Here is a 25,057-nt window from a genome sequence, read left to right on the forward strand (position 1 = left end):
GACCCTCTTCACTACTGCAGAAGGCCGTTGGGCGCCCACACCGTGTTCTGACCAGGCTTGGATCATTGCCACTTCCTTCCTGAGCTCGTACTCCTGCTATGGAGAACTGCTGCCTCCCTTACAGTCACATTAGAAGCCAAGCCCAGAGAAGGCTGTGTCTGACTGTGGGAGGTCACAAAACTGCTCTCCTGAGCAGCAGCACAGGGGCTGCCCCTGGCTCAGGCAGTTCTGTGTGGGAAAAGACACTTTCTTGAAATAGCTCATAGTTATCCCCACACCTCCTCTCTAAGGCCCCCATAGGCCGGGAGCAGATCCCCTGGTGGGCTTGACTGGAGGGCTGCTGCAATGGGCTTCGACAGAGCAGCCCTCTCCACCAGAGACTTTGTCTAAACTCAGTCCTCCCCCAGAGGCCATCAGTGGCCCTGGGAAATGCCATTCATGAGCTTTTAGACTACTGTCATTTCCCTCTTGTATAATGCCAAGCTGTTGATTTTCTTTTCTCTATACAAAATTCCCTTTGGCCACTAGGCAATTGGTGGCCATCCTGTGGAACTGTCTGTGGGGAGCTTCCTCCACACTTCTGCCAAAAGAGAAGCCACAGCTTAATCATTTTGGGACTTTCTGCTAAGATGCCTGTGACCCCAAAGTCTGGGCTCTGAGACTGGGCTGCCTCAGTGGCAGCCTGGGACCAAAGTCTTGGGAGTACCATCCTGGGCTGTGAGGAGAGCTGGGGTCACCTGCCGCCTGTCCTCCCCCACTCCCCTTAGATCACACGAATGCAGGAGCAGGAGGAGCCCTTAGAAACTACAGAAGGCGCATCCAATCTGTCATCATCTCCCCATTTTACAGTTGAGAAGCTGGAGCTCAGAAAGTAAAAAGATTTGCCCAAAGAGACACGGCAAGTTATAATGGGATCCGGGCTTGCTGATTCTTCTTCCCCACGCTGTCTTTTTCTCCCTTCTTTTCTTCTATTGCTGGGGTAGTGCAGTCTTGAATGTGATAGTAAACACCAGTCAGCTGAGAAAATGCCTTTCTTTTGCCCTGCAGTCTCCCTCCTTCTCCTGACCAGTCTGGCCTTACCCGGAATCCTCTGTGCTTGGCTTCTATCTGGGGCAAAGGCATGTTACAGTTTACAGAACGCTGGGGGTGTGCCAGGGGAAGCCAACCAGACTTCCCAGCTTACATAACCAGATTCTGGGGACAGAACGAGGCCAGCACAGGCCGATGAGTCAGGCCCGTCCCGGGTTGGCCCCCACAAAGCTGCAATCTGAGACCTATCCCCTTCTGCCCTTTCCACTCCTCTCTGAAATAATCAGCACACCCCCACCCTCAACACACAGTGCCCCAGAACTCAGGGCACTAATGCCACCTGTCCCTTCACTCCACAAAAAACTATAGGGCCGTAGGACCTGTGCCCTCTGGAGGGATTCCATGCACCCACTATACCCTGGCAAAGAGAAAGCTGACAAGTAGGAAACAGGGAACAAAGTCCCAACCCAGGAGGGGGAGAGGCTCCCGTCTGCGGCACTGGAGACAGAGAAAAGGCCAGTGTCCCAGCAGAACGTGGCTCCGAGCTGGCGAGTCATGGACGTCCTTGTCCGCCTCCTGCAGCTGCTGGTGCTGCTCCTGACACTGCCCCTGCACCTGCTGGCTCTGCTGGGCTGCTGGCAGCCCCTCTGCAAAATGTGCTTCCCCTACCTGATGGCCGCACTGACGGCCAAGTGCAACCGTAAGATGGAGAGTAAGAAACAGCAGCTCTTCATCCAGATAAAGGGGCTTGCGGGAGCCTCCGGGAAGGTGTCCTTGCTGGAGCTGGGCTGCGGCACGGGGGCCAACTTCCAGTTCTACCCAGCGGGCTGCAGGATCACCTGCCTGGACCCAAACCCCCACTTCGAGAAGTTCCTGACCAAGAGCATGGCGGAGAACAGGCACCTCCAGTATGAACAGTTTGTGGTGGCTTCCGGAGAGGACATGAAAGGACTGGCGGACGGCTGCATGGATGTGGTGGTCAGCACCCTGGTGCTGTGCTCCGTGCAGAGTCCGAGGAGGGTCCTGCAGGAAGTCCACAGAGTGCTGAGGCCGGTGAGCAGCGTGGAAAGGGAATGGGCATGGGGAAGACGACAGCCGCAGGGCCGCTCTGGGGTCGGGACTCTGGTGTGCTGGCACGTTAGACACCCATCCACCGCCACCTGCTGGTCAACAGTGAACATGACCGGGCCTCCAAGGGATAGAGTAGAGTGCTGTGGAAGCCCACAGGAGAGCCATCTAACGCAGCAGCTGCGGGGGGACCTGGGGGCAGAGACACCTAACAGAGTGATGTTTACATTGAGATCTGAGGGATTAAGCAGGATGTGGGGAAGTGGGAAAAATAAAAAAGGGCTCTGGATAGAGATATTAGAGTCCATAGAATCCATATGATTTGGGGCTGGGTAAAGAAAGGATTTGAGGACGGTTTCCAGGTTTCTGGCATGAGTGACTGGAGGAGGGAAAGAGGGTAGAGGGAAGTCTCAATTGCTGACATGAGAGAAACCATTTGGGACTTGTTTGGTCTGAGGTGCCACTGAAACAGGCAGGCAGGAAAGCCATAGAGGCAGTTGGAAGTCAGAGAAAGATGTGGAAGTCACAAGCTATAAATTCAGAGCACAGGGGTGCATGAGATCACCTAGAGAGGGTTCAGCAAGGAGAGAAGGGCGGAAGGAACCCCAGTATTAGTCATGAGTCAGGTGCAAGTTTTCCCTAGGATGTTGGCCAAAGGATAAGATTGGATGTATGCGTCTGAGTCTCAGAAGACAGCGTCTCAGTCTACAGAGAGGTCTCTGCTCCTCTCTCTCCAGCTCCTCATCCATCGGCCCTCTGCTAGGCTGTCCCTCGGTCATCCTTTAAAGGTGGCTCACCCCCACTGGGCAGCTCTTCACATGCGCTTTTGAGTGAGAGGGGAGGAGCCAGGGCCTACAGAGAAAGTCAGAAGCAGAATAACGTGCTTCATAGACCTGGGAACCAGCAACCCCCATTTCACCAACAGCGGGGTGGAGATGAGGTGGGAGGAAGGTTGTGGAATGGAGCAAAGAAGTGACGCTAACTTTCTCTTCTCTCCCAGGGAGGAGTGTTTTTTTTCTGGGAGCATGTGGCTGAGCCACGTGGAAGCTGGGCCTTTCTGTGGCAGCAAGTTTTAGAGCCCACCTGGAAACACATTGGGAATGGCTGCTGCCTCACCAGAGAGACTTGGAAGGACCTCAAGAATGCCCAGTTCTCTCAACTCCAAATGGAACACCAGCCCCCTCCCTTCAAGTGGTTGCCTGTTGGGCCCCACATCATGGGAAAGGCTGTGAAATAACCCTTCCCGGAGCCCTGCCTTCAGCCACCCACCGGCAATCCCACCCACCGGCTAACCTGTCTTCTCCTAAGAGGGATCTAGTCAGAGAAGCCATTTCCCCCACCAGCTCCTCTCCTTCCTTCCCCCATCTCTGCCTGGCGTCTAATTTCAATCCTTCTTTCCAAAGTATAAAAGCTCTATTCCTAACCTGACCACAGGGAGGAAAGCAATATTCTGTCATATCCTTGACAAATTCATAGATGGGGTCTCCCAATTTTTGCCCACCCACTGCTAAAGTGGTTCCCTGTCCCTCTCCCTTGTTCCCATAGTAAGGGTCCCCTTCCTCTTTGAGACCACAGCTATGTGCCTCCAGGAACTGGTCACAAAAGTCATGTGCTCCTGCTGGGCTCCCCCGGCCCTCCCTCCCACTGCCACCTTTGTCCTGAGCTGTGGGGGTGCAGAAAAGCAGTCCTCTCCTGGAGACCCTGGAGGCGGGAGAGCAACACTCAGCAAAGAAGCCAGAAGTTTTGTCCTCAAATATTTTTTAATAAATAGACAAAATCCACTAGTTTGATGCAGCAAACTAAGGTCAGAGGAGAGGCGAAACTAAGGAGGGAAGAGCCCCTGAGTCAGCAACACAACCTTCTCCCCAACCCTCTGGGCTTAAGGCACTTTCTGGGGGAACAGGTCCTTGGGGTCCTGTTAAACAGAATGAATGGGAGAGGGAGGGATCAGAGTCCTTCTCCCACGTTTGCATCAGGACATCACTGTCCTTCTCCTTCTACCCCACAACCCCATTCCTGACTTACCACCCTCATCTCACAGTGTTCTAAGGGGAAGTTCTGTTGGGGGTGGGTGGAGATGCCTATGCCCCTGAGGAAGCAGATTCTATCCCATCCTGATGGGACGCCAACAACCCACTCTACCCTCTTCACCCCAAGGAGCCATATCTGGGGAAAGGGTGGAGGGGACCCGTGGGCCAGGTTGGGACACAGGGTGTTAGGCGGTGCCTGAAACAGGATGCCCATCGGAGCCCGGCTCAGGGTGCCCATCAGCAGCCAGGATGGGGTGCGCATCAGGGCCCTCCCGCCGGGGGCTGCCCCAGTTGTTCCTCAGGATGGTGCCTGTCTTCTCCTCCTTGAACTGCTGCCGGTCTTCCCGCGGGATCTTCACCGCGTGGTACTGGGGCACGGTGGCCTCGGGGTACCGTGCCCGCTTGAAGAATCCCATCTGTAAGGACCCCAGGCCAGATGTGAGGAGCTGAGGCCCCCGGGGCAGATGCCCAGCACAGCCCAGCACCTTGCCTCCACCGCTGCAGCAGGAAGGAGCTGGGGCAGACAGTGTCCTGTGCAGTGCATGGCCCCCACAGGTGCCACAATTCATGCCGGGCCCCAGGTCCTCACTCACGCCAGAGAAAGACCAGGAAGGGCCAAAGATGCAGGACCAAGGACCTCTGCCTTGGGTACTGGAAGAGGGGGTTGAAGATGGAGCATCAGGACCACTGACCCCATTCAAGCCTTTGAAGAGACCCAACAGCATGCCCCAGAACATAAACAAGATTTTAGACCAAAATATGGCTTTATAGACCCCTGCCTACTGGAAATGAGCCCTCCCAAGCCCCAGACACTCATCCCATGTACTCAAATGGCATTTCCCCTGGGGCAGGGCCCTCTGGTCCATGAATAGGGTGGCCTCACCCCTCCCTACCTCATGAAGATGCTGGCCCTTCCATACCAAGGTGGAAATATGCCCCTTGCACACTCACACTCGGGGCCACCTGAGGCTCCTACTTGCTCAGACTGCACAGCATGTCCTTGCACATTTGTCTCATGCCCACAGAAAAGCCATGCACAGCACCTTCCTGCACTCCCACATGCTCACACTGCATGAGCCCAGCCACCCCACTGTGCATGCTTCGGGTTGTGGATACTCACCCTTATAATGACCTCCCACCCCCGTTCCTAGAGCTCACACCACCCTCATGCAATCTCACTTCTTCGCCCTGGTTCCCTGAATGCTGGGGGCTCTACCACATGCATACATACACACTCACACGCACACATACATGCACACACACACAATTACCCCACAGTCCCCGGGCCCCCAGCTTCCACAGCCGAGGGCTGCACAGCCAGATAGGCCCGGTGATAATTGGTGGGAAAAGATGAGCTCTGGCTGCTCCGATGGAAGAAGCCACACTGGGATGTCAGGGGCGGAGGGGAGCAGAAGAGGTGGAGGATGGGAAGACTCAGGAGAGGTGGGGCCCTTATCTACTCTGTCCCCCTTCCAAGAAAGCAGGGAACGGGGATTCTGGAGCCAGTTTCATGAAAGTATGAACCTCCTCTAAGGCTGGCCAGGTTCCCCGCACTTGGAAAGCTCATCCAGGGGCCCAGTCCGCTGATGACTCACATTGGCCAAACAGTACTGGTGCTCTGCAACTGGTCCAGGGAGGACTGGGGGCAGTTCTCCAGAGGGCCCCAAAGACATGCATGGTGCCCCACAGCCCAGATGTGGCATGCAGTTCGGGGTATGACAATGGGTGATGGAAGTGATTTCTGTACTGACATGTGCATGTGTGTGCTTTTGGGTGGGAGCCCTGGCACAAACAGGATTCTGTCTACACTCTGTGTGTATGAAGACGGTTCCATGTAGAGCCTGGTACATGGAGGGTCTGAGTTCAGTCTTGGAAGCAGTCCCTGGAGAAGGTTCTCTGCGCTGTTGTGTCTTCTTTGTCACAGTTTCCTTCACAGCCTTCCCTGCCATGTTCTGGTTAAATCAGACCCAACTCCCTGGCCTCCATGGCTCTGCCTCCCACTGTCCCACCCACCTCACCTCCCACCTCCAGATCCTATGACCCCACCTTCTGCTAAGCCCCATGCTCTCCAGCTTTCTCACGTCTGAACTCCCACTGCTCTCTCCTGCCTTAGAGCCTTCTGCCTGGTCCTTCCTACAAAGCTAGCCACCCCCACTAGACTATCAACTCCCAGAGGATCAGATCTGCATCTGACTTCTCTCTGAATCATCCAGAGCCCAACAGAGTCCCTGGGACATACAAGTGTTTGGCGCAGGTGGGCCAAAGAAATGAGAGAGCAGGTGGGACACAGAAGCGTAGCATGAAAGGCCTGCAGCCAGCCAAGGGAGCCCAGCATCCCCACCCCCAAGCCTCACCTTCCACATGAGCAGCACCAACAGCGCCAGCACCAGCAGCCCGGCCAGGACAGCCAGGAGGATGACCCACCAGGGGACTCCTTCTGCCACCACGGCCACAGGGTCCAGGTAAACCATCACGGGAATCTGGGGAATGAAGGATTAAGGGAACAGGGACTGGAGCAGAGGGAAAGAAGAGCTTCCCCACACCAACATGCCCAGGCCCGCAGCTCACCACTGTGGAGGCATCTCTGAGCAGCAAGTTCTTGATAGAAGACTTCACGGTAATGTTGGCTCGGACGATGACTTCCAGGGACTTCACAGCTGAGTACTCCTACGGGAGCAGAGGAGGACCGACCTCTCCTCAATGCTCCAGGGCCCCCCACCCCAGCTCCCAAAACTGTAAGTGGAATCGTGCCCAACATAGAGGGCATTTCTGCCTGTCTTCGGGTAAGAGGGTGCTGCATTCAGACAAGGCGAAGGCAGAAAGAGCAATGAGTCTGGGGAAGAAGATGCCCGCCCCACCGCCACGGTGCTCTTACCTCCAGAAAGGTGCTATTCCAGAGGCGGCCCCAGACATGCAGCACAGCGGCGCGGTCAAAGCTGTAGAGAGGGCAGCTGAACACCACACAGCTGGCAGTGCCCCGGGCACAGTCCTAGGGACCAGGACAGGCAGGGCTCTGAGCCACTTGGTCCCAGCCCACTGAGCCTCCCCAGGGCCCAGCACCCTGCTATAGGTGCTCACATGGACACAGAATCTGCCCAGAGACTTCATGCCGTCCGTCCATGAGCTCCCACACCTTGGACCCCCTACTGCCCTTGTTCCTTACTCTTATCTCTCCCATTCTCCTCACTCAACCTCAAACTCACCTCCTCCAGGAAGTCTTCCCAGACTAACCCCATGGTCCAAAAGAGCAGTCTACCCCAAATCTGGTCTGTCTGGCCTTGGAATACATGGGGAGCAGGGAGGAGGTCTCTTATTTGACAGCAGCAACAGAGTAGCTTCCCCAGTTAATGCTTGTGTTACAGAACAATGGTCCCATTTACTGAGCACCTGCTATCCGCAAGGGACTTAACAAAGCTGTCCTGGAAGGTGCATATTATCATCACCCCCATTTTCCAAATGAGGAAATTATAGTTCAAAGAGGCCAGGTGCAGGGCACCTGACTGGGTCCGTCCACTTCGGGGTCATGAGTTCAAGCCCCATGTTGGCCCAAGAAATCACTTAAGAAAAAAAAAAAAAAAAAAAAGGAGGGGGAGCGCCTGGGTGGCTCAGTGGGTTAAGCCTCTGCCTTCAGCTCAGATCATGATCTCAGGTCCTCCGATCGAGCCCCAAATCCCACATCACATCAGGATCTCTGCTCAGCAGGGAGCCTGCTTCCCCTCCCCCTCTGCCTGCCTCTTTGCCTACTTGTGATCTCTCTCTCTGTCAAATAAATAAATAATCTTTAAAAAAAAAAAAAAAAAAGAGGAGGGAGGGAAGCCTGGCTGGTTCAGTGAGTGGAACATGAGACTCTTGATCTTGGGGTTGTGACTTCGAGCCCCACATTGGGTGTGGAGATTACTTGAAAATAAATTCTTTTTTCTTTTTTCTTTTTTTTTTTTTTAGATTTTTTAAATAATTTATTTGACAGTGCAAGAGAGCACAAGGAGGGGGAGCAGTAAAGGGAGAGGGAGAAGGAGGCTACCTGCTGAGCAGGGAGCCCGATGCGGGGCTCAATCCCAGGACCCTGGGATCATGACCTGAGCCAAAGGCAGACTCTTAACCAATTGAGCCACCCAGGTGCCCCTTAAAAATAAATTCTTTTTTTTTTAAAGATTTTATTTATTTGACAGAGAAAGATAGTAAGCAGGCGGAGAGGCAGAGAGAGGGGAGGAAGCAGGCTCCCTGCTGAGCAGATAATGACCTGAGCTGAAGGTAGAGGCTTAACCCAATGAGCCACCCAGGCGCCCCAAAAATAAATTCTTTAAAAGAAAAAAAAAAAAAAAGAGGCCAGGTGACCTGGCTCAGTTTGCACAGCTGGCAAGTTGGTAAGCAGTAGAACAGGTATTCGAATCCAGGTCTGTGCGTTCCTATGGTAAGCCCAAACCCACTGAAGGAGGTGGAGGTTGTCCCAGGAGCTGCTTGGGGACCAGGGACATAAGCCCATCTCCTTCCAGATCTGACCTACATCCATTTGGCCCAATCCCACCTGATGATCCAGTCTGCCTAAAAATTGTGACAGGGGCGCCTGGGTGGCTCAGTCATTAAGCATCTTCCTTTGGCTCAGGTCATGATCCCAGGGTCTTGGGTTGAGCCCTACCAAGTCAGATTCAGACTCCCTGCCCTGAGGGAAGCCTGCTTCTCCCTCTCCCACTCCCCCTGCTTGTGTTCCCTCTCTCACTGTGTCTCTCTCTGTCAAATAAATAAATAAAATCTTTTCTAAAAATTCTGTTATATGCACCACATTTCCTGTACAGGAGAAGGGCTTTGAGAGCATTTGAGATCTTTGAATCATCTTTCATTTTGCCACCTTTGAGCAGTTCAAGAATCCTTGGTCAGTTTGTTGAAAAGTAATTTTAAGTAAAAGAATCCATTTCCAAGTTCTCCTTAGAAAGGGAGGCCTTTCAGGGGGAAATCAGCCACGTGGAGAAGACAGGACAATATCCGTAACAGGGAACCGACCATGACGCAAGTTTACGCCACCCCCCACGTGCCTTCGTGTTGCCTCCCACCATGCTCTCCAGGAGCAGGGGAGCTGAGGGCCCCCACGAGAGACAGGGTATGACAGTGGAGCTCCCTTCCAGACAGACGATGCCAGACCTGGCCCAGCTGTTCATATCCCCCCACCAACAGTCTCTTCGGCTCTTCTATTGCCCCCCCTTCCACACCTGGGTTTCCACCTCCTTGCAACCAGGCCAAATACCCACAATCTGTCTGCTCCACACTAACGGCCAGCGCCGTCCTACAAGGGATGAGCACAGAGTGCATGCTCATTGGCTCAACACATCCACTTGAAGAACAAAACTGTGCCAAACAAGGAACTAATTGTGTGGCCAACTGGCTGCTGGCCAAGACCCTCCCTCTGGAGTGAATACTCAGTGGTCACAGGGGAATCCATGCTGCAGCAGCTGCTTCATGGTTGTGATATAAACTGTCTTGTCAACTCGCTCCAGGTGTGTGACCATCACACCTGTCAATGGGCCAGCCTCCTGGACACCCAGCGCCCTAAGACTCCCTCTCCCCCCGCATCCTCATCACCAACACCTCCGCCTCTCGTTCAGACTGCCCCATGCTTGCCCTGCCCTCACCAGGGTGATGTTTTTCTTCTTCTCAGAGGAGGACACCGGCCACCAGGATGTGCTGGGCTCCGGCGGCTCGGGAGGCTCCTCCTGCTCAGGCTGCTCCAGTTCCCGCCTCCTCCTGTCCCTGCTGTCCACATTCTGGATGCGGGGAGTGTGAGCAGTGAGCGTCACTCTGAACGCAGCAATCCCGAGACAGCATCTCCTCCCCACTGCCTTCCCCCAGGCCTCCCACAGCCCCCACGACATCCTTCCTGAGGTCTAACCCCCCCTCCACCCTGCTTCAGTGGTCCTGACCACCCTGCCTAACCCTCACCAGGTGGAGGATGTTGGGCCTCGGGGAGCAGAGCCCCTTCTGCCCGGGCCCCTGCCCGCCCTCCAGCTCCACCCGCATGGGGTACAGCAGCCACTTCCCGTTGGCTATCTCATGGGGCCACATGATGTTGAGGAAGGCAGAGCCCAGCGTGTTCAGCGACTGGCCTTGGTTGGAGACCTGTGGGCAGAAGGGAGTGTGAAGGGAGGGCACTCTGTTTCTAAGTGGGCCACAGATCTGCAGAGAAAGAGGGGTAAGAGCTGAGGGGACGGCCCCCCAGAAGCAGAATTTCAACAAAGACTTGGGATCCTAGACCCCACCAATCATCATTCTCTCCTACCCCAAAACTAGGAAGGCCTGGAGATGTCCCTGAGAGGGTGGGGAGGCCTCAGCCAAGCAAGAGCAGAGTTCTAAGAAGAGACATCGGTCCTCCTCCCCCTCGGCCCCATCCCTCAGCCAAAGCCTCTGACATTAAAGCTTCCCAGGACCCTCATGGCCTACCCAGACCAGCAACTGAGATGTCCACACAGAGATGACCATGACGAGACCCCAACACCAACACCACAATCAAGGTCCAGGAGCAAGGGGAGGCCTTGAACTCGCTGGACCATCATGCCGCCACATAGTAGGAGAACTACAGCCTTGTAACATGCCTCAGCCTCTCTCTGCACCAAGAAGGAAGGGGCCTCACCAGGGGCCTCACCAGAACACTCACCGTGACCTCATACTTGATCTTGCTGCCTATATCCCGCTCAGACTTCATGGCACTCTCACCCCGCACCACACCAGAGAAGAAGAGCTGCTGGGGAATGGCCACCCTGGTGGGGAATGGTCAGAACGGGGGCACTGAGGAGGCCTGGGGCCTGGCTGTTTGGAGGGCCAGGAGGCAGAGCCCAGGCCAGAGCTTGGGAGTAGTAGTGCCCACCCCTCGGGCCAATGTGCCCCTTTGGACAGAGCTTACCCAGTGATGGACAGCGGCAGCTCAATGAAGACGAGCGCTCGGACAGAGATGGGATGAAGCTCCTGTTCGCTGATCCTGGTAAGTGCGCAGGAGCACACATTGGGCAACGGGGCAAAGGTGCTACCCCGAGGCCTCAGATGAAGACAACAGAGCCCCATCCAGGTGGACACCAACCCAGCTGCCCTTCCCCTCACCACCGCCAGGTGCCCCCAGGCTCACGTGGCCAACAGCAGCTCCACTTCCAGCTCTGTGGTCTCGATAGTGATCCCTGAGGTGCTAAGAATCAGGTAAAAGGTGACCTAGGCCAAGAGTGGAGAGTGATTAGAGTCCGAGAAGGCAAGGGGGTGCAGAAGGGCTCAGCACTTAGAGAGGCACTCGGACAGGGATAAGGCTGACACACCAACCTGGGCACCTCTCTTCATGGGGTTCCCTAGCTCACACTCGACATGGGAGGCATTCTCATTGGACAGGCAGAGCGGCTTCTCCTGCAGTGGGGAGAGAGGGAGAGGTCAGTCTGGGTTACCGGAGCCCCCAAGGAACCCCACCACACCCTGCCACAAGCCCTCACCGCAGGGTCCAGGGCTCGGACTCCCGAGTAGTGCAGAGAGTCAGGGAGGGTGACCAGGAGCTGGGCTTCATGAGCATCATCCCCATCAGCCTGGGGCTGGGCTGGATCCGAGGGCAGGTTGGTGACCGTCAGCTCCAGGCCAATGACCGGCTGCCCGCTCAGGGCAAACAGGGCCGTTGTCCCATCTGCATCCCTGGAGGTCAGATCCCACTCATGCTCTAAATCTAAACGCCTTCCCCTGCCTCTCTCTCTCCTGCCTCTTCCCCTCCTACCTCCGCTCCCTGGTCTCTCCTCCCACTGGCTCAACCGCAGCGCCCTCCCCACCTGTCCAAGCCTCAGGCCTTCCCACACTTGAAAGAACCAAACAGGGAGCCAGGAGACCGCTGTTCCGGTCCAAGTTCTTCTACCTACTCTCCTGGGGCAAGGAACTTAACTTCTCTAGGCCCCTGTTCTCATCCACAGAGGAGCAAATGGTAGGAGTTACCATTATCATTATGCATCCTGGGAAGGTGTATTCCTTGCCAAGAGAGACTCTGTGGCCCCACTGTTGACCCTCATCTTCTGAATTATCAGCCTCTGCCCTCCCTCGGCCTGTCCCTCTGAACCACCCTGAGGGGGCTTCCTTCTCTTCCTTGATCTCTTGCCTTCCCACCCCCGCCCCCGCTACCCTTCACTTCCCCTCACATGGGCAGAGGCTGGAATTCCATGTCACTGACACGGGCACAGAAGCGGGCATGGACCAGCTGCAGGTTGCTCTGGCAGATCTTGTCTTCGCCACAACCTTGCTTCAAGAAGTGGATCTAGGGAGAGACGCGAGGAGAGGGTCATTCCTAGGGGTGAGGCAGGAGGTGAATGTGTCGCCATGGGACACAGTGGGGTGGCGTATCACAAGATGAAGCCACGGGGCTCTGACTCTCAGACCTGCTGCTTACTAGCCGTGTGACACTGAGCTGATCACTGAACCACCGTGGGCTATGTGGCCCTCAGTGAAGCGAGCAAGGGATGATGCTGAGGTAGAGGCCACGACAAGACTACATCTCCCTAGCCAACACTGCATGCGACTGATTCTGGATTTAATGTGAAGAGAAGTGAAGGGCCTCACTTCCAGACTGATCAGAAGAGCTTCACGCTCCCCCTTCCAACTGACAGGGATGGAGGTGACCTAAGGACCTTGGAGGCCATGTCTGAAGATGGCAGATCCCTGTCAGCCCGGGCCCCTAAATGAATGCATGGAATAGAGGATCACTGTCCCCTCGAACAAGGAACATGTGATCACTTGAGCTATATACCATGTTGTGGTCTACTTGTCACAGCACCTAGAGATGTGAGGAACTGCTAGGGTAGCATGTGAAAGAGTTCTGGAAGCTATGAATGCTTGTCACTGTGAGGGATGATGATCATTAGTCCTTCCAGCTCCTTCTCCTGAGCTAAACCAGAACCCATGCTCACCTCTGCCCGCTGGGTGCTGGGCTGGTGAGCATTGAGGATGGGGGCCACTGGGGGGAGCCCCTGCCCAGGAGCCTGTCGCCGAAGTCGTGGGGTCTGCAGACTGTAGGACAGCGTCACCACAATGGCCCGAAGCTTGTCTTTGACATTCTCCTGAGAAGAGGAAAGATGGACATGCATACTAGAACAATCATCAGGCGCTGGCCAGACCTAGGACAGATTCTGAAAGCTGTCAAGAGCTGTCAGGAGCTGAGGGAGAGAGGTAGAGACCAGAGTGAGGGGGAGGGAGAGCAACTGGGGTGGAAAAAGGAGGAGACCAGGATCCAGAGCTTTGAGGACCAGGTGTGACAAAGGAAACTGCTGTCTCCATCTCCAGGTAGGACAGAACTTATACTCTCGACACAGAAGGCAGAAGACACAGAAGGCAGCAGGTGAGGAGGAGGTCAGCCCAGAAGGGAAGATTCCCAAAAGTTGAGATCAAAGAATGAAGTGTGAACATGTTAGGGAGGAAGCTAAAAGAAATCAAAGAGAAGAAATCAGGCAATGACAATGACTCACAGAGGCCAAGGGGTCAGGGCCCACCTGTAGCTGGAACATGGTGTCTCCACAGACTCGGTCATGCTGATGCTTCAGCCACACAGTGCCTGAGGCCTGGTGCTTGGGGTCGTCTGGGCCACGGCTCAGGAAAGTCACACGGGGGACCTGGCCCCGGAGCCTCCGGTCTGTGTCCCCATCTAACACATAATCCAGGGCTGTGGCGAGTGGAGAGGAGAGAGGAACCAGTGAGCTGGGGAACTGCTCTCATCTGACCCCATCTCTGAGACTCCCTTCTCTCCACCTTAGAGTGACCCACCCTGAAACCCAACAGGGTGGGAAGTAGCAGTGGGACCTCACTCACCCACAATAGGGCTGTAGCTTCTGGGGCTGGCAATGTAGCTGAAACAGACCCTCAAGTCCACACTGTGGGGGCAAGGGGAACTCCTGAGCCAGTCTGACTGACCAGCGCCTCCCTGCCGCCCCAGCCACAGCCCCACACTGGACAGGGAAAGGGAGAGTAGGGGAAGTGGGCCCTGAAAGCTCCCTGCCTCCCTCAGGCCCCGCCTCACCAGACAGAGTGGCCAGCAGCACAGTTAGGCTGCTCGAGGTCGATGGCTCGGGGAGCAATGAAGACCTCGTGGGACACATGAAGGACAGGTCTGGCCCTGGGGAACAGGGAGTTGAGCACAAGGAACATGAGACTCTGAGGCAGGGAAAGAGAGGCGCGGGCCTCAGGGAGGGAGAGGCTGAGGCAGAGGAGACAAGGACCTCACCTAAAGAGCACAGCCATGTCAGCCAGGGAGCCGACCAGTAGGTCTGGGTAATGGTTCCCATCCACATCCAGGCCCCCCGAAAGGGAGTAGCCGAAGCTCTTGACACCCACAGCCTCACCCTCCAGCACCTGTGGGACCAGACCATCAGCTCCCCCACAGCGGCACCCCCAGCTCCACCCCCTGCCCTCTGCTGTTGTGCTCCCCCTAAGTCCCCCCACACCCACTCTCCCCCACACCTCATCCCAACGAACCCCCTCACCTGGGAAGGTTTGACAACAACCCCCAGGCTGCTCCCGTGGTAGATAAAGACTTTCCCATCCCCATCAAAGGGAGCCCCCACGGCAATATCTGTGGGTATGGGAAAAAGGTAGTCAGACTTGGGGCAGGGGGTGGGGGCTGGTCATCCAGACCCTAACTTTCCCTCAGTCACTCAGTTCTATATAATATATTTGTTATTTTACTGAGAGGCTACTAAGTCCTGGGCACCTTGCACACATCATTTTTAAGCCTCTTAGCTATTCTCTGCAGACATTACCAGCTCAGAAATTTCACTTGACCCAAGTCACACAGCTGGTAAAGCTCAAGATGACGCCAGCCCAGGTTGCTTCTGTCCCGGAGCCCTCAGAAGGCCTCTCCCTGGACCTCTGAGGCCCTTCCCCATCCCTGCCTCTACCCCTCCCTCCCCCAAGGCTTTCCAGTTCCCAGTCACACCTGCAAAGCCATCTTGGTTGATGTCCCCCAAGACAGCCAGGCTGATCCCGAACATGGAATCAGGAGAGCCACAGAGCCGGAGAGGGGAGACCCCAGCCCAGTGACCCCCCTGGTTCAGGTACACATACACGGCACCCCCCAGCTCCTCTTGGCGTTCAAAGAAGTAGGGGGCGCCCACTACCAAGTCTGCCCAGCTAGGGAGAGATGGAGAGACAGAGACAGTCAGTGTGGCTCCCTCCCCATCAGAAAGATGCCAGAGGCCCAGCCTCTCCCAGGCTCCACTCCCCTGTGGCCACTCTCACCCATCATTGTTGAGATCAGCCACAGCCAGCGAGTAGCCGAAGCCAGAGGTCAGGCGTTCCCCAGACAGCATAACTTCGGGCACCAGGCGGCTGGCACTGTCTTTGCGCAGAATGATCACAGCACCCTTGTGGTTGGCACGGGGGGCCCCTGCTACAAAGCTCAGCTCCTCTGCACGCATCAGACCCTTCCCCGAGTCAATGGAGAAACCTGAGTGGGGTGACTTAGCAGTGAGCCCTCCCCGAAAGACTCAGGAGCCAAGGTGTGTCTGGGCTCCCCTCACTCCACCCCCTCCTCACAGGTCTGGAGCCAAAAGGTACGGGTGCCCTCCAAGTTATCACCAACACAGCTGGACTGCTCTGCCTCCCCCTCCAGGGGCCTGACTGTCCTCCCACATCCAGAAACTGGAGTTTGGCACAAGAAGTGCAGTGAGGTCAGCCTCGGGGACTGGGGAACAAAGAGGAAGGCCAGCCGGCTGGGCAAGAGCAGAGCAGGGCACCACGCTTAAGATCCCCCAGGGAGCTGCTCTCTTCTCTGCACACCCAGGAGGCCCCAGCCCCATCAGATGCACCTTCTTTGCCCCCTCCTCCCACCATGCTCACAGGGAGAGGAAGTCTTCACATGGATAAACGGGAGAGAAGGGGGAGTGGGAAAGAACTTGATTCACCCCAACATCTCCCAGGCCTGGTTTCCTCCCCTTTGCAAAGGGTTGCAGATGAGACAATGAAAGAGACTTACCAGCAAGGATAGACCTTTCTCTGGCATGTGCCCACCATCCATCTCTCAGAGAAAGTCCCACTAGAGCTCTACCTTCCTTTTCCAGTACCATCTCAGCCCACCTGGTTCTTTCTCCATGGAGACCCCCGTTCACAGCCCCCTAGGCCATCCCCCCTTGGGGCATCTGCTCAGGCCTGGTCACTGGGCCTAGCGCTTCTTTGAAATTTGGGCCCACTGTGTCTTTCCCTGGGTGTGTGTTGGTGAGGGCAGGACAGGAGAGGAAGGGAGACCAGGCCAAGCCCACAGGGCCCGGGGGGACGTGGTGGGAGCTTACAAACCTAAGTAGCTATTCAGGGCCAAGTCTCCGGCTGGTCCTGGGAGCCGGTCAGCAGGGTCCAAAGTTTTATACACCAGCTGGTCAGGGTCTGAGCTATCAATGTTGGTCACAAAGAGCAACCCTGCGGGGGGCAGGTGGGGGGACACACCAGGGAAGGAGGAAGGGCCACAGAATGGGGAGACAGAGCCAGACATAATGGCAAGAAGCCAGTAGAAGAGGAAGAGGGAGAGAAAGAATATGAGAGAGACAAAGAGACCAGGGAGATGAGAATCAGAGACAGAAAGACAGAGAGAGAAAGGGTGAGAGACAGAGACAGAGACAGAGACAGAGACAGAGACAGAAGGATGGGAGCGTGGAGAGGGAGGACAAGAAAGAGGAGCAGAGGGTTAGAGCAGCTCTGGGCCAGGGAGGGGTCCCTACCAAAGTAGCTGTTGGCAGGGACCGGGATGAGGCGGGGGTCCTGCTCCTTCTCACCCCCCGCCTCGTAGGGCCCGTCGTCCAGGTGCGCCAGGTCCGCTGAGCCCTGTGCACAGAGCTCCACCCTGGCAGTGCCTGCAAGGACAGACCTGTTAGTGCCCGGGGCGGGGGAGCAGAGAGCCCCTCTCAGGCCAGACGCTGGCTCCACAGGCACACGGGGAAGCCCCTCCTCTCCTCTGCAGCCCCCTCGCTGCCCCTGGCCCAGCCCAAGCTTCTGGTCCCACAGATTTGCCACCCCACTCACCGAGTGTCAGCTCAGCCAGCAGTGGCGTGCGGAGACGGGAATGGGAGTGGCGCGGTGGGGCTGAGGTGTTGGAGCAAGCAGGCCCAGCCGTGCGTGTGGGGGCTCATGCAGGCTTGGTGGGGAACACTCGGCCATTGGAAGGAGAGGAGACACCCCCGTGTGTGTGTGTGTGTGTGTGTGTGCTGGCGTGAGGGGGCTGGCAGACGTGGCGGTGCCCCAGGGCACCGTGGCAGGGAACGTGTGGGCATGCTTGGCCACGTGCTGCCCCCCAATCCTGCCTCTTGAGGTCAGAGGACATTTTGGTTCCCTTGTCCCCTCCCTGAGGAGTGACTCACCCTTCCAGTTATAGGTTCCCGGGGCCCCAAAGAGGAGGTAGTGGCTGTCGGGGGAGAAGGCAGCAGCTGTGCCCTGCTGGCAGAACCCAAACTGCTCGTGGCCCTGGGGGCGCCCCTCACAGAACTTCCATTCCCCACCATCCAGCTCATCGCGGATGGCCAGGTCTTGGCTTAGCACAAAGCATCGACCAATCACATCCCGGGTCTCCAGGATCTGGTCCACCCGCTGCCGAGCCTCATATCGGTGCGCACAGGTCTGTGGGAGGAGGCGACTCAGGGTCATACCCCCTCTACACCCTGCCCCATGTGGGCTGGTGACCAGCCAGAGCCACACAGCCACATGAGACGTTTGGCAAGCGCATGGACACATACACATCACTTGGGGACCACCCCCCACCCTGCCCAGCATTAGGCAATATACACATACTTATCCCATCTGCATTCACTGCCTTGCTCTGTAGGAAGACACCTTGTTCCACATTCTGCCTGGACCCCCAGGCACCAAGCCAGCAGAGGACACTTGTGCCTCCGTGATCATGCCCTATGGGCCTATCCCCAATATGCCAAGCTGTTCCTGGCTCTGGACCTTTGTCAGTGCCACCACTTTGCCTGCGAAGAACTTCCTCCCCTCTCCACTCTTGAAGCATTGCTTCTTCTTGAAAGGCTGGCTGAACTCTACCCTCCACCCACCCCAGCTCCTCCCGGCAGAAGGCTTTTCTCACTACTCCTCCTTTGGACTGTCACATACTGGAGACTGTACTGCTCACTTAACATTAACCATATTCTGGGGTGCCTGGGTGGCTCAGTCAGTTAAGCATCTGCCTTCTGCTGGGGTCATGATCCCAGGGTCCTGGGATGGAGCCTGCATCAGAGTCCCTGCTCAGTGGGGAGTCTGCGTCTCCCTCTGCCCCTCCCCCATACATTCTCTCTCTCTATCTCACTCTGTCAAATAAATAAAAATTTAAAAAATCTAAAAAAACATTAACCGTATTCTGCTCCCACAGTGACTCAGATTATTAATTGTATTTGCATGTATTAGTGATGATACAGAGAGAAACAGACACAGAAAAACAGAGAACGAGAGTTTCCAGAACTCTGCAGTTGGCTTTGTGACCCACAGACCAGGCTTTTCCTCCATCTTTGTTTCCTCTCTCAGTAACTAGTACAATGCCTGATGCTTAAAAGGTTCTCAGTAAGAGTTTGACAAATGTATAGATGGATGCTTAGATGGTTTTAACTTTGTAAGGACAGGCACTATGTTATACCTTTGGTCCGGGAATCAGGCCATCATACCACACGCCAGCCTGTGTTCTATAAGCACACCTGTGCACACGCACACACCATCATGCACACACCCTCCACCCCTGCATACAGTCACAAAGAGCGGTACTCACCACAATCTTGCCCCCAGGTCCCTGGCTCCGAACACTGACTCCCAACCACTGGTTCTCCTTGCTCTCCTTCTGCACATCAGCTAGAGGCATGACAGCGGGAATGAGGAAAGGGAAGAGGAAGCCAAGTCCTCTCCTGTCCTCCCCAGGCCATGCTCCCTTCCCAGCCCCAGAGGGTCCACACCTCCTCGGTCAATGTCCACTCTGTAGCAGTCAGTCTCTTCCAGGCTCAGGGGGCAAGCGAAGAGACCTCCAGTGCGATTCGCCTGCTGCCCAGGCAGAGCCAGCGCCTGTGGAGCGCCCACCAATAGCCTGTACAATGGGGCAGGGGTGGAATTAGCAGCCAGAGCGCTGTGCCTCCCCAGTGCAGCCCAGACCTGACCCCTCTGAACCAAGCCAATGTTAAGAACTAAAGAGGAAGGCCGGAAGTCAGTTTCCCTGAGTCCTGTCAAAGGGCAAATTAATACACTTGTAGACAGAATCATTACATTACATATGCACATACTATCTGGATGAGGACCCATATGCACTGTAGATACACACATGCACGCCAAACCAAGTGGCCTGGCCAGCGCAGCTAGTTTGAAAGAACCGCCTGTTCCCAGCACCTGTTCCTGACCAGTCCTTCCCTACCCACTTCCTGGCCCCAACCTCAGGCTCTGCCCTCCTCCCCAAACCCAGTCCAGTTGGAGCCCTCCCAGAAATACCAAGAATGCTGAGAGCAAAAGTAACAGGGGCCCTGACTGGCACCACGAGGTGACCCAGGGACTAGTTTCAGAGGCCAAGCAAAGGGGTTGATATGGGTCTGTCCCCCAACCCTTCATCAGGGACCCATCAGAGTCCCCATCCCCCCTGCAACATTGCCAGCCTGGGATTCTCTCTGTCACTCTAGCTGGCATAAAGGTAGGGGCAAGTTTCTCATCTGTCCCCAATCCTACCCCCATTTTCTGCTCATACCTCCCCACATCCATGATTTTCCCCTTTCCTCCCACCCTCCCTGCCCCCACCCTGTCCCCTCTCCTAACTCCCCCTCAGACACTTTCCCAGCTACAACTTTCTTGGCAGGACAATTTTCCATGATCACAGCCAAGGCTTCTTCCCCAAGGGAGGACTATGCTGGGAATGGAGGCTGCCTGGGTCTCCTGGGGCTGAACCACAGGCCAGGAGTGAAGGAAGGGGTAAGGTGAGGTGACTGGCTGACTACAAGGATCTCTCTTCACAGAAGGACAGACTCAAAAGTGGAAGCAGGCAGACCTGGAGGCCTCTGTTCCATACTCTTTTCCTCCATCTCCCTTTCTGGGGGACAAGGCCTGAAGTTGTGTCCAGCAATACTGCAGACAGGCATCTACGGGGCACTGTGCCAGTTCTGAGGGGGAGGGAAGGGCACAGAGCCACTCTCCCTTCCCACAGCTCTGGTCTCTTAGCAGCTGTCATCCCGCATCACAGCCAGTGTCCAGAGAAAGGAGGGGGCGGGGAGCAGCAAGGAAGAGGGCATGCGTTCAGCATTCAGCTATGTATTGAGAACCTATCATCTGCCAGGCCCCATGTCAGGCACTGGCAAGACCAGGAAGTAATAGTATCCAGCACCTACTATGGGTCAGGCCCTAGGCTAGATGCCAGGGATATGAGGAACTAACGTTGGTCACCCTCCACCCAATGCTCAGACATCAGGCTAGGCAACTTACATGCATTCTCTCACTGAAGCTTCACGACAATCCTATGTGAGGATTCTTCTGTCTTTCGGTTGAGAAAACCCACTGAGATGCATTAAGTAGGAAGCTGGAATTCAAATCCACACCTACCTAATTCCAAAACCCATGAGTTTTCCACCATACCTAATGACGGGCCATCTCCAGAACACTGTGACAGGGCACTCCAGGAAAAGAACAGGAGGAAGGGGAGGGGAGGGTACCCCACACAGAAAAGGAAACCAGGTGGTATGGCCAACCTTCAGACAAGTCCGGAGTATCCCCACTACCTCCAAACCCAGAGATGACCATCTCTTGGAGGACTGGGGCTCTCTTATTCACCCAGCACCTCCGCTGGTCAGCACATAGCTAAGCACCAGGAGAAGCTAGTATCAGCATTCAGGGTTCACATCCCCTGTAGAGGTCTAGAGTAGGGAGGGTACTAGAGGAAAGGGGTCCCTATGGAGGGAAGAAGCTGGTGTGCATATACGGCTAACCTCACTCTCAGTAGAGAACAGACCAGCCCACTCTTCCTGGAACAAGAGTTCCCACACACAGCTTCTCTAGTCTCTCCATTTCTGCCCCAGCCACACACTTTTCTGACCATCCCCAGCCACCCGGGCCTCTGGACAGGACAGGAGCCACAGCTGCAGCCACTGCCTGCAAAAGCACCATGATGTGGGCAGTTGGGGGCAGCAGGATTCCCAGGGGGCCTGGCTAAGTGGAAGCAAAGGAGTAGCCCACTACCACCTCAGCTCCCGATTCTACACACACTCCAGGGCTCTGACCCAAGGCCTGCCCTTCCTGACTCTCAATCTGGGTGGCCCTCTGGGGAAGGTGCTTGGCCTGAAGGCTGACTCAACCAGGGTGATCTAGCCAAGCCTTGGATCCAGGTTTGCAGTAAGGCACTGAAGCTATTCTCTACCTCAGCAGAGAACCACGGTGCTAACACTTTCACAGCACTCCCTCTGGGCCTTGCACTATTCTAAGGGTTTTGTATACACTAAGAACTCTTAAATCCTATAACTCTACCTGATAGTACTCTCATATATACTATCAAAACTCCATTTCACAACTGAAAGATATAAAGGAGGCTGAAGCTACAGAGCAAAGGTTAGACTTCAAGGTCTCATCCAGGGGCAAGACTGAAAGTCATCAAAATGGGTGAAGCCTTTCTTTCAGTCGGTGGATGCTGGTGAAGGCGACTGGCAACTCAAAAGGTAGAGACTCAACGAGCAAGGAACCTGGTCTCTCACATGCCACGAGGCAGCAGAGCACCCCCTTGCTGGAGCAAAAGCAGGGTTAGGCAGTCAGGCTCCTCGGGGAAAGCCCCCAGCTTGGCTCTGGGAGACCGAACCAGGGGCCACCCTCAGAGAGGAGGGGGAAATAACAAGAGACCAAGCTATTAAAAATAACCTAGAATTTGCCTAGAAATAGCTCAGAGAGTTCAGCATGTCCTAAAAAGGCCTCCAGTCCTGGAACTCTGGCAGATGGGGGAAGAAGGGAGGGAGGGAGACAGAGATGAGGTAGGAAGCAGATGGAAGGCTGAGGAAGAGATGAAGTCAGTTGCTTTCTATCTCTCCCAAAGTTTGGGGGACCACTGACCATGCTCCCTGATGACAGGGATAATGGAAAAAGGAAGATTAGAGCTACCCCTCCTCCTCAAGCAAGCAAGGGAAGAGAAATGATCTCCTGTCCTCTGCCTCCAAGCCAATAGTATGGGGGAGAAGACAGTCCCAGTGGACAGCATTGATCCCATTAATGGACACTTAGTGTGGCTTAGGCACCAGCCTAGGAGAGAAAAGCCCCCTGGCAGGAGAGGGTGGGAAGCTTTATTCCCCTTGTCTCTTTCTAAAATCATACATGTAGCAGAGCCAAGAGCACAAGAAACATGACACAGGCCCCACACATTATGTATCCATCTCCCATGAGTCCTGAACTGATTAAAAAATAACTAGAATTGTCCTCTGCCCCTCACTCCTCCCTGCCTTCCCCCACTGCTGAGATTCCTAGACCTGGAGGAGGAAGGGGAACAACCTGGCCAGCATCCCTCCTGGGTCTCTCTCTGGCTGCTGCTGCTGCTGCTGCTGCTGCTGCAACTTAGGGGGGCTCTGTTTCCTGCCACTCTATCATCAAACCATCTATTACAGGCTGCCGTACCCTCCCCTCCCAAGTCCTCTTCCAACCTTTCTTGAGCCGCAAAATAAAAGGGCAGGGCTCTCCTGGCCTCCAGTGTCCTACTGTCTTCTTTCCACCCCATGGCAATGCTCTGACCGGAATTTATTTCTGGAGTCTACCTTCCATCCTCCCATGGTGTCTTCAACCTCTCTGTCCTTTCCCTCTCCTCCTACCGTAAGTAGACATAAGATGTCCAGTCCCCCTTCCTGAGGGACTCTAGCCCTCTGAAGGAGGGCAGTCACAGACCCTGGGACTGAAGCAAGGATGCAAGCTGGGGGGAACCTGCCAAGACAAGAACCTCACTCTCCAACTCAACCACAAAGCAAGACCCGGGTCTCAGTCCCTGAGGGTACGTCTCTGGACCCCCGAGAGATAAGGCAAGGTTAAAGTATGAGATATCTGTGGATAGCCTGCGTGGTCGTGGGGTTGGAAGACTAAGAGATGGAGTTGGGCGTGGGGGAAATCTGTGGCTCGGCCACGGGGACTCTGGGCGGGTGTGGTGACTTACCAGCTCTGGGGTCGGGGCTGCAATTGCCGGTGCAGAGCCACAGAGAAGCCGAAGAGGCTACCCGGCTCGCCCTCCTTGCGCAGGGCGCCCATCACGTCCAGATTGAAGGCGACAGCCCCCGGGGCGAGCAGTCCGGCCATCAGGGAGCCAAGAAGGTAACAAATCCCGGGGCCGCCCCGAGGATCGCGGCCCGGAGTCCCGGCCATGGGCGAACCCTGGGCGCGCTCCCCACGAACGCAAGAAAACTCGCTCGCGCGCGGAGCCGCAGGTTCCCCACGGCGGGTCTTTGGTCTCGGGTCTCGCAGATGTTTCAAGGGTCTCGCAATCTTTCTCCTCACCGCCCCTTTCCCTCCGATCCTCCGCCCCGATGCTCCACCTCCCCACTGCCCGGCTGCCCCAGCACCCGCTAGGATGACTGCAGCAGCCGCCTCCTGGGCGACAGCTCGGGCTCCCGCCTCCGCTCCCGGGGACACCGCCCCGGCCCCTCCCTCTTCCCCGCCCCTCGCTCGCGCGGCAGGTGGAGGCTTCGCGGCGTGGTAGAGGGAGGTCCGGGCTGGCAACTCCGGGTGGGAACCCTCCTTGCACGCCAGGATCTCCACCCCGGCTTCGGCCCTGCCCCAGCCTGCGCTCTTCTGTCCTCCCCCCACCCCACTCCTGCCCAAGCCCTCGAGTGGTGGAGGCGGTGCATGGGAATGGGAAGGGAGAGAGAAGTACAGAAAGAAAGGGATTAAAAAAAAAAAAAAAAAAAAAAAAAAAAAAAAAAAAAGGGAGGGTAAGAAATGATAAGTGCTTGAGGCTAAAGGACAGTCTGGGAAGAGAGATGTACACAGGGAGATGAAAGGGCAGGGTCCTTTGTGGTCCTTTGGTGCTCCCTTCTCTCCTAGCATGCTGTTCAAATCAAACCACATCCCGCCCCATCCCAGCCCACCCCTCAGAGCCCGGCAGTGACAAGGGCTATGCTAGCCACATCGTCTGCAGTCAGGATAGAGGCAAGAGGAGAGAGAGAAATTCAGCAGGTCTGGGGAAAATAGCAAAGGAGGCAGGTAGAAAGAAAACAGAGAAAAGAGATGGAGAAAGAAGAGCAAGAGTTTGATCAATAAAGAATGGTTTGGCGGCTAGGGCGGGTAGGGAGTGCGGGGGGCGGGGGGGTGATCCTGACTGCCTATAGAGCAGTCTATAGAGCATGCTACCCTTGCTCTTGGGGATGGTGAGTTCCAGCTCCATCTTGGGCACAGAGCTTACCAAAAAAAAAAAGGGGGGGGGTTGGAATGAAGGGGAGAAAAGAAAATTACTGAGGGTGATTGATAGAGGAAGAGGAAATTAATTAAGCTGGGGGAAAGGGAGTGGAGGTCAAAGAAGGGCAAGGGCAAGGATGAAAAAGATTGTACCCAAGAGGCAGAGAGATGAAAAGGAGGTCTTTGGCTCTCAGACCTCTTCCCTGAAATGTCGGTTTCCCACCCTTTAACGGGAAAGATTGGAGAAGGCAGCTTCCAGGGGCTGGTCCAGGCAGGATCTGGGTGGGGCTTTGCAAGGATCTCCACAGGGACCAGCAAGCCTGTATCTCTTCCTCTCCCTTCCCCCCAGGCTGGGACAGAAGCAAAGGGAGGGGGGACATTTTCCAACCCTCTGCTATTTATAACTCCAATCCAGAAATGGGGCTAGGAGGAGAGATAGGAAATAATTTGGCACAACTGGAACCTCGCTTGCTCCCACCTCCTCTATTCACTGGCTCCTCTACTCACTGGGTGATGGTCTTGTGTATATCCACCTATCCATCTTTCCCTTCCCTCTCTCACTATCTGGTTTTGTCTCATCCCAAACTCTATTTTTG

General features: G+C 55.6%; 2 protein-coding genes across 6 annotated transcripts; one reads left to right on the forward strand and one right to left on the reverse strand.

The window, feature by feature from the left end:
* The first annotated feature begins 1,334 nt into the window (after nt 1–1,334).
* On the forward strand, nt 1,335–3,881 carry TMT1B (thiol methyltransferase 1B). The gene is made up of 2 exons (XM_082742832.1): nt 1,335–2,082; nt 3,098–3,881. Exons 1-2 carry the CDS (start codon nt 1,585–1,587, stop codon nt 3,332–3,334), a joined length of 735 nt encoding a protein of 244 aa, XP_082598958.1. The 5' UTR covers nt 1,335–1,584; the 3' UTR covers nt 3,335–3,881.
* On the reverse strand, nt 3,839–23,790 carry ITGA7 (integrin subunit alpha 7). 5 transcript variants are annotated; one of them, XM_082742831.1, is made up of 26 exons: nt 23,227–23,455; nt 19,037–19,164; nt 18,856–18,935; nt 17,462–17,717; nt 16,826–16,957; nt 16,407–16,526; nt 15,354–15,561; nt 15,052–15,245; nt 14,600–14,688; nt 14,341–14,468; nt 14,137–14,232; nt 13,929–13,990; nt 13,613–13,782; nt 13,034–13,183; nt 12,269–12,384; nt 11,585–11,777; nt 11,421–11,501; nt 11,236–11,315; nt 11,017–11,091; nt 10,771–10,873; nt 10,059–10,235; nt 9,752–9,883; nt 7,003–7,116; nt 6,696–6,794; nt 6,482–6,607; nt 3,839–4,543 (listed from the first exon to the last, which is right to left on the reverse strand). In XM_082742831.1, exons 1-26 carry the CDS (start codon nt 23,430–23,432, stop codon nt 4,313–4,315), a joined length of 3,546 nt encoding a protein of 1,181 aa, XP_082598957.1. In that variant the 5' UTR covers nt 23,433–23,455; the 3' UTR covers nt 3,839–4,312. The 5 variants fall into 5 exon arrangements, with proteins under 5 accessions (XP_082598957.1, XP_082598955.1, XP_082598954.1 ...); XM_082742829.1 differs by having other exon boundaries at nt 16,407–16,957; nt 17,127–17,717; nt 23,227–23,790; XM_082742828.1 differs by lacking the exon at nt 16,826–16,957 and having other exon boundaries at nt 23,227–23,688.
* Nucleotides 23,791–25,057: the final 1,267 nt, after the last annotated feature.

This window comes from Mustela nivalis, assembly GCF_964662115.1.
Source record: "Mustela nivalis genome assembly, chromosome: 7".
Lineage (NCBI taxonomy): Eukaryota > Metazoa > Chordata > Mammalia > Carnivora > Mustelidae > Mustela > Mustela nivalis.